Source organism: Cucurbita pepo, unplaced genomic scaffold (assembly GCF_002806865.2).
Source record: "Cucurbita pepo subsp. pepo cultivar mu-cu-16 unplaced genomic scaffold, ASM280686v2 Cp4.1_scaffold000193, whole genome shotgun sequence".
Classification (NCBI taxonomy): Eukaryota; Viridiplantae; Streptophyta; class Magnoliopsida; order Cucurbitales; family Cucurbitaceae; genus Cucurbita; species Cucurbita pepo.
This window is the reverse complement of record NW_019646460.1, coordinates 98,062-111,336: the sequence shown is the minus strand read 5'-3', so window position 1 is coordinate 111,336 and position 13,275 is coordinate 98,062. Positions and strand designations below refer to the sequence as shown.

The following is a 13,275-nucleotide window of genomic DNA, read 5'->3' as shown; positions in this document are numbered from 1 at the left end:
GGATCATGCGGATAGTCGTTGGAGTTGGCAGGCATGGGGGTTGCACCTTGACTTTGAGTGACTATATGGTTTTGTGGGACGAGCTCATCAGCTGACCTCCCACGGACGATGAGCAAACTAGCACCACCATACTGTCCCCACCAGAGAGTGAGTTCTATAAGGTAGCGCCTCAACTCCAGATGCTTATCGACTGCTGCATAGGCTAAGCTAGCTACCTAAGTCTGTGAGTGGAAAGAGTTGTTCACCTAGAGCCAAGAGTAAAGTCTATGGTCTCCCGATATATGTAGGATGCAATGAGAGCTTACAAGTAGATTGTTTACAAAGTATAATTTGATACTCACCCCTTCCTACATTTGTTTTTCAGATAATTGATACTACTAATTTAGAGGAGGAAGTGCTCAGGAGATTAGTAACCACAGAGGAGTATCAACCCAAGGCGTACATGTATTTGATTGAAAGAGTATCGACCAGAATCCATTCACTCTTAAAAGATCAAACTGAACATGTGAACATGTATTTTGATTTTTCATTCGTTTTGGAAATGATGTATAGTTTAAAATTGTACGAAATTTTATGTAGTTGTGTTCATGTTGCATACCATTATGTTTTGAACTCACCTAATATTTTATTAAACATATAAATAAATAATCTAAATTGTGTATACATTTACGCAGTTTTCGATACAATTATTAAAAACATGTTATATTCTTCCTACTAGGTTAAAGACTTGTTAATAAACATACTAGGTGGTTAAAACATAATGCAAGTACATATATTCACAATATCCCAAATAAAGTTTATAACTCGAATCTTTTACCCTTTTTTTTCTTATTCTATAATTTTACAGGATTAAGTTGTTGATTCCTCGGTTGAAATCAGTGTGCATAGAGACCTAAACTTTGTAGAGGAGGCGGAAGAGCTTTATGTAGTTTAAGCATGTTGACGGTGTGATTTTAGTTTATTAAAGAGTTGTTATTTTTTATTTACATTAGTTGTTCTCTTATTTGAAGGAAAAAGATAGCAAGTAAATTTTCTTTAATGCTCTAGTTCTATTGCAATGATACTGAATGGTTATTGAAAGGTTCGTGTGTACTTGCCATCAATAGTTTATTTGTATACTTGCACTTATTCTCGTGGATTTTATATCATTTTACAATATATCTTCACCAGCGACCTCGCATCAAAGGTCATTTAGTAGATTATTTTAAAGATCATGAATTTTGAGAAAAATATTTGGTTTAAGTCCTTAACTTTTGGTTCTTAGCTTATCTGTTACGACTCAATTTTTTAGGCTTCAAATCTCGAACCGAGTCTAAAAAGATAAGACAATAGTAAACAAATGATAGCAAACAAAGTGAAATACTATAAAGTTTTGTAGAATTAAAGTCAAACAACGCCAGTCGAAATAAAAAATGAAAACATTACAAAACAAATGTCATTCAAGTTATTTACAAATGGAAAACAGGAATGAGATATAACATGTGTACAAATGACAACCCATAAAAATACAGATTAAAATTGACTCTCCATGTTGACACCCATCTATGACAGCTCAACTCACGAGCACTCTACTACCTCGACCAGTAGCATCACTTACCTGAAAAGGGAAATGCAAAAAGAGGTGAGTAAATCCTACTTCTAGGCTCTAATTGCATTGTTATCTTGGTAAGTTTCCATTGCTTTTCTATGGATTCTAGAAAGTTTGGGCCTAAATCTATAGCTATCTAAGCTTTTGGAAAGACCTCAAAGCTTCGAGTGGTTCTCTTTCATTTCACCTACTCTTTAGGGCCTAGGGTCATTACCACATATATTAGAGGCAAGTCCTCTTTCAGGATTGGTCCATGATGTCACGACTTCTACATTTGACTTGTTCCTACGCTCAATAAAAGCACTCATCTTGGAAGTTTTCTGTGTAGTCTCAAGTCTCTCTCCAAGACTTGTCTACGGAATCACGATGTGTAGTTCCAAGTCTCTCGTTGGGACATTTTGTTTACTTTGTGTTATTTTCAATTTTAATATTTTATTGAAAACCTTCCAGAAAAACAAGACCAAGACTATGTTTTTGTTTTTTTTTTTTTAATGAAACATTTCCACATAAAATGAGTTAATTTAAGTTATGTTAGTATAAGACAATTTGTGGCTTGAGTCCCTTGAAAAGAGGATTGGAGTCCCTTGAAAAGAGGATTGTTATGCAATCAAAGTTTCACATTAAGCATGTATGTAGCTAGTTAAAACCATCCAAATATATTCCTAACTTCCACAATGTTGTTTGATTATGTACATATAATTAATTAGCATAATTAAGTTTCTTTTTTCCTTTTTTACAAAATGTTCAAGCCCTAGAATCGTTTACCTATTTACTTTCGTAGGTAATATAGAATACTTTTGGTATCAATTTGGAATACTTTTGGTATCAATTTGGAATACTTTTGGTATCAATTTGGAATACTTTTGGTATCAATTTGTTCTTGCTTCCAATAGGTTTGATTAAGTATTAGCATAATGTTTATTCTTAATCACCGTTGAAAATTCAAATTCTACTACTCTGTCCATTAATTGTGATTGATGACATTTCAGATATTTGGTGAAGAATTAAAAGCCCTCAACCATCTTGTTTACGATAGTATTTTAAGTTCAACCTTTTTTCGAACCCATCAAAAGTCCTACAACACCTTTGTGTTTGATACTCAAAAAGGGAAATGGCATTGCTGATGATGCTCTATCAAGTCGGCGGTATCTTCCTTACCTTTCTTTTCAATTCTCTTGCCAACTCTCATCATCTCTGTGATCCCAAACAAAGCCTTGCCCTTTGGGAGTTCAAGAAAGCCTTTTCCTTGGATGAATCTGCATCAAGTTTTTGCAATGATGAGCTTAAGAAGCAAGCTTATCCAAAGACAGAGACATGGAACCAAACCAATGATTGCTGTTCATGGGATGGCGTGCAATGCGACGAGGAAGGAGAAGGTCATGTCGTGGGGCTTGACCTCAGCTGCAGTTGGCTTAGTGGAATTCTTCATCCCAACAGCACCCTTTTTTCCCTTTCTCACCTTCAAACCTTGAATCTTTCTCATAACTATGTTTTTTCATCTGAATTTTCACCCTCATTTGGAACGTTTAAAGACTTGAGGGCTCTGGATCTTTCCTCTTCTTTGATCACAGGAGATGTTCCGATGGAAATATCATATCTGTCTAAGCTTGTTTCTCTTGATCTTTCCTGGAACGATCTCAATATGTCACGCATAGTTATGAATCAGCTTCTTCATAACCTAACTAATCTAAGGGATCTTGCACTTTCTCATGTACGCCTCCATGACATCACACCCGCTTCTTTCATCAACATTTCTCTTTCTATAGCTTCTCTTTCTCTTTCTTCATCTGGGTTGAGTGGGGATTTTCCACAACATATTTTCAGTCTTCCAAATTTGCGTGTGTTACAACTTGATTATAATTCTGAATTGAATGGGCTTTTGCCAATGTCTAATTGGAGTGAATCACTTGAAATCTTGAGTCTTAGTTGGACTAATTTTTCAGGAGAGATCCCTTATTCCATTGGTAATGCCAAGTCCTTGATATCTTTACACCTTTCATTCTCCAATTTCACTGGTGGACTTCCAAAATCAATAGGAAACCTTACCCAACTCAGTCACATTGATCTCTCTTATAATAACTTCAATGGTCACCTACCCAATTCTCTTTTCAACCTTACCCACCTCTCCACCATCTCATTTTTGTTCAACTTCTTTTCAGGTCATTTATGTTGAACACAACTCACTGTGGGAAACACTCGCACTCTTTATTAACACCAATCGAGAAGAGAATACAAGACACTCTGTAGAATACTTCTACTTTTTATTGTTTTTTTTGGATTTCTTGGATGAATAACCTAGGTAGGGTGGAGAGGTATTTATACTAAGAGTAAACAATCTATATTTAACCAATCTAAATGTAGACCTAACCGATTTGAATCTAGACCTAACAAATTTGAATCTTTCTCCTAAAATATCTAGATCTCTTTCTCCTAAAATCTCTACTAAAATAAATATACTGGGCTCGTACAATTAGATTTGACTCTATTGGGCTAGTACAATTATTGGGCTTGACTCTATTGGGCTAGTGATGATATTTCAACACTCCCCCTCAGCACTAGTCCTCATTCGCTGCATCATGTTGAGCTGACAGCGAAAGCTCTCATGTTTGCTAGTATTCAACCCTTTTGTAAACAAGTCTGCCACTTGGTCATCTGTCTTGATCTGCTGCATCTCAATTTCTTCCTTTAGGACCTTCTCTCTAATGAAATGGTAGTGCACCTCCACATGCTTTGTTCTAGCATGAAACACTGGATTTTCTGCAAGGCGAATCGCAGATTGGTTGTCGCAAAGAAGTGATATTGGATAGTCAATTTTCTGGTGCAAATCTTCCATCAAGAGTTTTAGCCATGTACTTTCCTGAGCTGCTCCAGCCGCTGCTCTATACTCTGCTTCTGTAGTTGATAATGATACTGTTGGTTGTCTCTTGCTACACCAAGAAATTGTTCCCGAACCAAACTTGAACACATACCCAGTGGTTGACCTCCGAGTATCGTGGTCTCCTGCATAGTCAGCATCACAGTATCCAACTAGCTTGCAGTCTTTGCTTCTTTTGTACAAAAGACCATAGTCGATTGTACCTTTGATATATCTCAAGATCCGTCGAGCTGCATCCAGATGAGGCTTCTTTGGACTTTGCATGTATCGACTCATAACCCCAACTGCATAAGAGATATCAGGTCGAGTTAAAGTTAGGTAGATAAGACTACCTACTAGTTGTCGGTACGTTGTTTCATCGTTCAACTCTTTGCCTTCATGTGCACAAATCTTGGCATTTATCTCCATCGGTGTTGAAACTTGCTTGCACTCTAACATGTTGAACTTCTGAAGCATATCTCTTGTATACTTTTGTTGGCAGAGAAACAGTCCTTCATCTGTGCGATCAACTTCTAGGCCTAAGAAGTGTTTAAGCTCTCCTAGCTCTTTCATCTGAAAGCGTATTGATAAATTTTCTCTTGTTTGATAAATTTCTCTTTCATCGTCCCCGGTGATAATCAAATCGTCCACGTAGACCAACACAATTGTCAAATTTCCTTCTCTTTCTTTGATGAATAGGCTTGAGTCTGCATGCGCAACTGAATAACCACTTTGGGTAAGAAATTCAGCAATCTTACCATACCAAGCTCTCGGTGCTTGTTTCAGTCCATAAAGAGCTTTTCTAAGCTTGCATACATAATTAGGATTAGCTGCACTCTCAAATCCCTTTGGTTGGTTCATATAAATCTCCCTGTCTAACTCTCCGTGCAAGAAGGCATTCTTCACATCCATTTGCCACAGTTTCCAATCTTTACTTGCTGCGAGTGCTAGCAGAACTCGTACGGTAGTAATCTTTGCCACTGGACTGAATGTTTCATCATAATCTAGTCCATATTGTTGAGAAAATCCTCGAGCCACGAGTCGAGCCTTGTATCTCTCGATTGATCCATCCGGTCGACGCTTTATTTTATAGACCCACTTGCAAGAGATGGGTTTGACATCTCCTAGTCTTGGCACTAGTTCCCAAGTTTGATTATGCTCCAAGGCTATAATTTCTTCCTCCATCGCTTTCTGCCAAACCGAGTTTTGTGATGCTTCTTCATATGTCTCTGGTTCGTAAACTCTATCTTCTACAATAGCTGCATTTGCATACTTAGGATTTGGCCTTCGGATTCTATTTGATCGCCTAAGTTGTTGATGTGTTGTTTCATTTTTATCAGATTCGCTTGATTGAGTCACCTCTTGCTTGTCAATATCAATGTCGCTTGGATTTTCAGATGCATCGACATTTGATTGAATTTGTGTAGTTTGCTCCCCCAGCTTCTGTTGTAGAATTTCTTCGATGTTTGAATCTGATAAGACTTTCTTCTCCGAGGACCACCATGTAGATGCTTCATCAAAAACTACATCTCTTGATGTATAGTATTTTCCACTTGTTGGATCACAGCACCTCCATCCTTTTCTTTGATTGTCGTATCCAACAAATACACACTTGACTGCTTTCTTGTCAAACTTGCTACGTAGATGGTCAGGCACAAATACATAGCAAACACAGCCAAATACTCGGAAGTAACTAATTGTAGGTTTCATATCCCATAGTATCTCAAATGGTGAGACGAACCCTAGCTTTGGTTGAGGAAGCTTGTTGATCACATGGGCAGCAGTTCGCATAGCTTCAGCCCAAAATCTTCCTGGAACGTTCTTTGCGTGTAACATGCTTCGACAGGTTTCTGCAAGGTGTCGATTCTTTCTTTCTGCTACACCATTTTGTTGTGGCGTGTTGGCACATGTAAATTGACGTCGTATCCCACACTCGTGTAAATATTGATCGAACTCATCTGACGTGTATTCTCCGCCATTGTCTGAACGTAGACAACGAATCTTCGCTCCTACTTCTCCTTCGACCATCATCTTGAATTCTTGAAACTTTGAGAACGTGTCAGACTTTTCTTTCATAAAGAAAATCCACACATATCTTGAGTAGTCGTCAATAAATGTCACCATATACCGCATTCCGCTGATCGATGCTTGTTTGACTGGGCCGAACAAATCAGAGTGAACTAACTCTAATGGTTTCTTTGCTTTGAAACTTGACTCTTTGTATGGTAATTGATGAGCTTTACCATATTGACATCCAGCGCAGACAACGTCTGTTTTGACTTCAAGTTGAGGTAGACCTTTGAGCATAGATTTCTCCATAATCAGCTTCAACTTATGGTAGCTAATATGTCCCAATCTTGCATGCCATAGATCTGTCGTCTCATTCTTTCGGGTCTTGTCAACATAGGCAGACTCTGCAGATAGAACGTAGACAGACTCCACTCTTCGTCCTTCTATCGTCGGCTTTCCTATTATCTTAACATCTTGATAAACTTTTACATCTTCTGGCCCAAACAAGACATAGCTTCCTGATGTTGTTAGTTGTGACACTGACAACAAGTTCTTCTTTATACCCGGTACATGATAAACATTATGTAGCGACACTATATCAGACTTATTGCCAGGCATGATTGTCGTATTGCCGATTTGAGCAATTGATAACTGTGTGTTATTTGCTGTACGTACCATACGACTTCCTTTGTACTCTTTCTTGTCTTGCAATTTTCTCTGATCGCCAGTCATGTGATTTGAACATCCTGAATCAACGATCCAGTCATTCTCATAGTTGATATGGTCTTCCATTGTCGCCATGAGTGCTAGCTCGTCTTCTTCTATGGGACATAGTACCTCTGCATCCCATTCATCTTCTATCTTCTTTTTGGATATTGCCACATTGTTTTCAATGGACTTTTTCCTGGACCAACAATCTCTAGACATATGGCCCTTTTTCCCGCAGTTATAGCAAATACCACCAAATCTCGTTCTTTGGAAACTCTTGTTGTCATTCTTCTGAGCTCTCTCAGGTTGTGCAATCCCTTGGTGGCTTCTTCTTTTGTCACCATTGTATCCACGTCTGGTAGACGGCCTATTATTGCTCTGACTTTCACTCGTGTAGAGTGCTTCTTCTTCACCCTTCAATGTGAAGCCTCCCATTTGTTTAGCCATGGCTTCTTGGCTGGCTAACAAATTTTCGAACTCTACCAGTGATGGTTGAGTGGGCCATCCTTGTACAGCAGCAATGAAGCTTCGATATTCTGGTCGCAATCCGTGGATTATAATCCTCTTCATTCGAGATTCTACAATGGCGGACTTTGGGTCTAGTTCAGTAATCTCCCGACAGATCGATTTGACCTTGTGGAAGTACTGAGCAATCGTCATATCACGTTGTGAAATTGACAACAACTCATTCTCCAGAAGTTGTAGCCTCGTATCATTCTTCTTTGAGAACAACATCACGAATGTGTCCCATGCTTCTTTCGGTGTCTTGTCATCCCAAATATGTTCTAACATCTCTTCTCCGATGGTGGTCTTCAAGGCAAACATTGCTTTGCCTGCTTTGATTCTCCATTTGCGCAAGGCGCCGTTAGAATCCTCCTCTGGCGGCGTAGTTTCACACCCGCCAACGATCTCCCAAAGATCCTGTCCTTGTAAATAGGACATCATGCATGTTGCCCACGTGTTGTAGTTGTTGTTGTTGAGTTTCTTAATTCCTCCAACGATTTGGAAATCACCCATCGTGTTGGCCATACCTCAGTAATACCAAACAAGTTCTTTTGACACAAGACTTGCAGAGTCACAGACTTCTCACGACACAAAAGAAACTCACTCACCACTAATCTCAAGAAATCGTTTCTGATGTGGAAGATCAGGCAGAGCTGCAACCACAGAGCATACTAAGGATTCCAAGAGATCAGATAACCTACACTAACCTCGCTCTGATACCAAATGTTGAACACAACTCACTGTGGGAAACACTCGCACTCTTTATTAACACCAATCGAGAAGAGAATACAAGACACTCTGTAGAATACTTCTACTTTTTATTGTTTTTTTTGGATTTCTTGGATGAATAACCTAGGTAGGGTGGAGAGGTATTTATACTAAGAGTAAACAATCTATATTTAACCAATCTAAATGTAGACCTAACCGATTTGAATCTAGACCTAACAAATTTGAATCTTTCTCCTAAAATATCTAGATCTCTTTCTCCTAAAATCTCTACTAAAATAAATATACTGGGCTCGTACAATTAGATTTGACTCTATTGGGCTAGTACAATTATTGGGCTTGACTCTGTTGGGCTAGTGATGATATTTCAACAATTTACCCACAAATGTTGATTCAGATACGCTTTCAAATCTTATTCATTTGGATTTGGACCTTAACTCACTCACGGGCGCCATACCCTCTTGGCTGTATGCATTACCTCGTTTAAACTACTTGGCTCTCTCTCATAATCATTTCTCTTCTTTGATGAAGGATTTCAGATCCAACTCATTGGAGTATCTTGATTTAAGTAACAACAACTTGGAAGGTGGAGTCTCTGATTCTATTTATAGGCAACTCAATCTTAAACATTTAGCATTGGGGTCCAACAATCTGAGTGGAGTTTTGGATTTAGACATGTTGAGAATTCAAAGTCTAACATCTTTAGACATTTCCAATAACAATCAACTTTTGATATTGTTTACTAATATTAGTTCTAAGAACCTTATTTACATTAAAATGCGTTCTCATAAATTAGGAAAATTTCCCTTCTTTTTAAGACATCAGAAGAACTTGGAATATCTAGACCTTTCAAATACTCAAATTCATGGGAACATTCCCAAGTGGTTTTCTGAATTGGGTGCTTTGAGGCACCTTAATCTTTCTCATAACTTGTTGTCCTCAGGAATGCAGCTTCTCCTCAATTTGCCAAATTTGAAAATTCTCTATCTTGATTCTAACTTGTTCAATCTATCCTTTCCAATGTTGCCATCATCAATACAACAATTTAGTGCTTCAAATAATCAACTCAGTGGAAATATCCATCCTTCAATTTGCAATGCCACCAACCTTAGTTTCCTGGATTTGTCAAATAATAGGTTGAATGGTGCAATCCCATCTTGTTTCTCTAACCTCACTATCCTTGGGTTGTTGGAGTTGAAAAGGAATAATTTTTCTGGTTCTATTCCCATCCCACTACCAAATATTAAAATCTATACTGCTTCAGAAAATCAGTTCACTGGAGAAATCCCTTCTTCAATCTGCAATGCCACCTCCCTTGAAGTCCTTAGTCTATCCAACAATCACTTGAGTGGTACAATTCCGCCATGTTTAGCCAACTTCCCTTCTCTTGCGGTGTTGGATTTGAAAAAGAACCATTTTTCTGGGAATGTTCCAATGATTTTTCCAATAGGAAGTGAATTGAGAAGCCTTGATTTGAACGACAATCAAATAGAAGGAGAATTGCCACCATCCTTGCTCAACTGCAACAATCTTCAAGTCTTGGATCTTGGGAATAACATCATAACAGGTTACCTTTGATTATTGCTATGATAAATTTAATTTTTAATCCAAATTTTAATATTTTATTGGTTCTCTTATCAGGTCTGTTCCCCCATTGGCTAGAAGCTGCATCAAGTTTGCGAGTTCTTATCCTAAGATCCAATCGATTTTATGGTCCAATCAACAACTCAATGAACAAAGACTCTTTTCCAAATCTACGTATCATTGATTTATCTCGCAATCATTTCAGTGGGTTGCTGCCATCAAACTTATTCAAAAACATGAGAGCCATGAAGGAAGTTGAAGTGGGCAACCAAAAACCCAACTCTTCTTCGCTTGAATCTGGCATACTCCCTTTCTATAAGGACTCAGTGGTGGTATCAATAAAAGGGTCTGATCTAAAATTGGAAAGCATTCTATTGATATTCAAGGCTATTGATTTCTCAAGTAATGAATTTAGTGGAGAGATACCAGAGGCGATTGGAAGGCTCTTGTCCTTGAAAGGTCTCAACTTTTCTCATAATAAGCTTAGAGGTATGATTCCCATAACTTTTGGGAATCTAAAAAATCTGGAATGGTTGGATCTTTCTTCAAATGAACTGTTGGGTAAAATTCCACCTCAGTTGGCTACTCTTACATTTCTCTCCCGTTTGAACCTCTCACACAATCATCTTTCTGGGCCAATCCCTCAAGGGAATCAGTTTGCAACTTTTGAAAGTTCTTCGTATGTTGGGAATCTTGGGCTTTGTGGGTTTCCTCTACCAAATTGCTACTTAGAAAAGGCCCATGAATCTCAAATGGCACATGAAGAAAGTGAGAGTTTGGACAAAGGGTTTTGGTTGAAAGTTGTGTCGATGGGATATGGATTTGGAATGGTGTTTGGAGTATTTGTTGGGTATCTTGTTTTTCGAATTGGAAAACCTTTATGGATCGTGGCAATGGTTGAAGGAAGAAGAGCTTTAAAGAAACAAAGGTAAGAAAAGAAATGAATAGGGTATGTCTTTCATAAGTTGATATTATATATTGTAGACATATTTCATAATTATGAATGAATGAAGCTATATTGTGAATTATGGGGATGGATTTGACATGACATTTATTGGATAGAAAACCATGCCTAATTTTTATGGTCGAAGAATATTATAGTCTTATAGGAAATAGAATATATAAGTATTGATTATTGCACTTTAGGTATACATTGAACTTGACATCCCAAAATCGATTAAACTCAAATTGTAATGACTCTAGATTTCTATTTAACCTAAAGTCCTATTGTATACACATCATAGACATTTTATATAGAAACACTTCATTTAAAACTTTATAATAAAAACATAACTTTGGTCTAACACATTTTTTAGAAGGCCTTTAAATAAAATAATTAAAAAAAACGGAAGATCACATAAGATAACATAAGGTAAAAATGTCCTTAACCTATAGTCTACTAAATTCAAAATGCATATATGCATGTGCCACTGTCGGCTATATAGGGGAGCATTGTCTTTANAAAAAAAAAAAAAAAAAAAAAAAAAAAAAAAAAAAAAACTTGAGTAGTTTAAGAAATACTCAGTAAGTGACCCCGTATCGGGATTAGGTTAAGTACATACAATCGTGAATGGGACATATCATATTAGTATATATTCCTACGACGGCTATCCTGAGCGGGTAATTGGATGTGTATTTATTATTCTACACACGTGCGAGTATGGAGCCACCATCCTGGCCCCTTTTTTGGTCAGGCGAGCATTCTCTGGCAGCTGTTGATGTCGAACGCCCGTTAGGAATAACGACCGTCATAGCAGCATTATGGTAAATATAATAATCGTTTTCCTACTTCATAATGTACGCGTTTGTACCATCGTAAAAGGAGAAGGGGTATCCCCTAATGCATGAACACACAATGATGCATGTATGAGAGCCCCCTCTAACATTTTCCTTTATAGCATATCATTTTATCATAGCTTTTCATGTGTGTATCGGGATTGTGCACTAAGCCAATTCCTCATTTGCATGTCAATCTATCATATCATTTTATCATTCATGTCGAACATATGTCATATCATAAACTTATCATGTCTTCAAACATACCAATTCATATCCTGCACATGTCATACCGTATCATATATCATGGCAGTCACATAACATTCACATATCCTATCACGAGTATGTCGTCAAGCACATCTTAACTTAGCATATCATATCGTAGACGTATCAATTCATCACATAAAGCATAATATTCACATATCATATCATGCACATAACATTTCATAACATTCTGCATATACGAGCATATGGCACGTGCAAAACCACATGGAAGTGTCATAATTCAGCATACAATTAAAATAAAATAAAAAATTGTAGGGCCACTTATTTTGTTGGTCTTAGCCAACGTTTCCCTAGATTCGAGTACGTTTGCTTTCTATTCCTCGAGATTACTCCAAATATCATCGGTTGTCATTACGTTTGCTTTCTATTCCTTGAGATTACTCCAAATATCGTCGGTTTTCGTTTCCAGAATGTCCATCCGATTTTGTTAGTAACTCAATTTAACTTAAATCGAGAAACTTACCCTACACTGGCCTAAAAAATGTCGATTAAAAAATGTCAACAACAAAATTCAAACCTACGCACATAGAGCTCAATTGATTTTGAATCTGTTGCATTAGCCACTCAAGCACATCAACATTCGGTAGAAAGAATTACTTTTAATTTCATAAATTATGTAAAAGTCAAATGGTCAATTTGACTTATTCTTTTGTGGAGATTAAAGGGGATCGGGAATAAATCCAGTCCACAAACGTCTTTTGTCGGGAGACTATAAATACCCACAATATGTTATGTAAAATTAAGATTCGTGGATGAATATAATTTAGATCTCAAACTGAGACGTTTCCCTTAGAAATTCGAGCATCATATTTGTCATTTCTAAGTTTCAAGCAATTCTTGTGGTCGAATTGCACCCGAGCCATTCAATCAAGCCTTGATCAAGTTCAATTGTAGAGTGACTCAATTTAGAACAAGGTTTCTAAATCTTGCTTCTAGATCTTCGATCATAAGAGGTAATCTAATTCTAGCCTTATCTCTTGGTTGATCCAAATTTCATATAATGAGGTGTTAATTACTTTGATTCAAGGGTTCTTGCTTCAACAAAAGCTTGGATCGTTGGGCTGAGGATTAGGGTTGCCTTATCAATTTGGTATCAAAGCGTAGGTTGCATCTTTGTGGCCGACTCTAGAATTGATTTTTATCTTTAATTTCCGCTATTGTTTATCGTCTCTTTAAATCTGTCATTTATTTTCTTACTGTCATTTCCATTGTTCTTCGTTATCTTTCTACTTTGTTCTTA

At 37.3% G+C, this 13,275-nt stretch overlaps 2 protein-coding genes across 2 annotated transcripts; both read left to right on the top strand.

Annotated features, from left to right (window-relative positions):
* The first annotated feature begins 2,699 nt into the window (after positions 1 to 2,699).
* Positions 2,700 to 3,761, top strand: LOC111784382 (receptor like protein 30-like). Its single transcript, XM_023665089.1, has one exon. It carries the CDS (start codon positions 2,700 to 2,702, stop codon positions 3,759 to 3,761), a length of 1,062 nt encoding a protein of 353 aa, XP_023520857.1.
* Positions 3,762 to 8,915: 5,154 nt separating this feature from the next.
* On the top strand, positions 8,916 to 11,008 carry LOC111784381 (receptor-like protein 12). The gene is made up of 2 exons (XM_023665088.1): positions 8,916 to 9,957; positions 10,032 to 11,008. Exons 1-2 carry the CDS (start codon positions 8,916 to 8,918, stop codon positions 10,904 to 10,906), a joined length of 1,917 nt encoding a protein of 638 aa, XP_023520856.1. The 3' UTR covers positions 10,907 to 11,008.
* Positions 11,009 to 13,275: the final 2,267 nt, after the last annotated feature.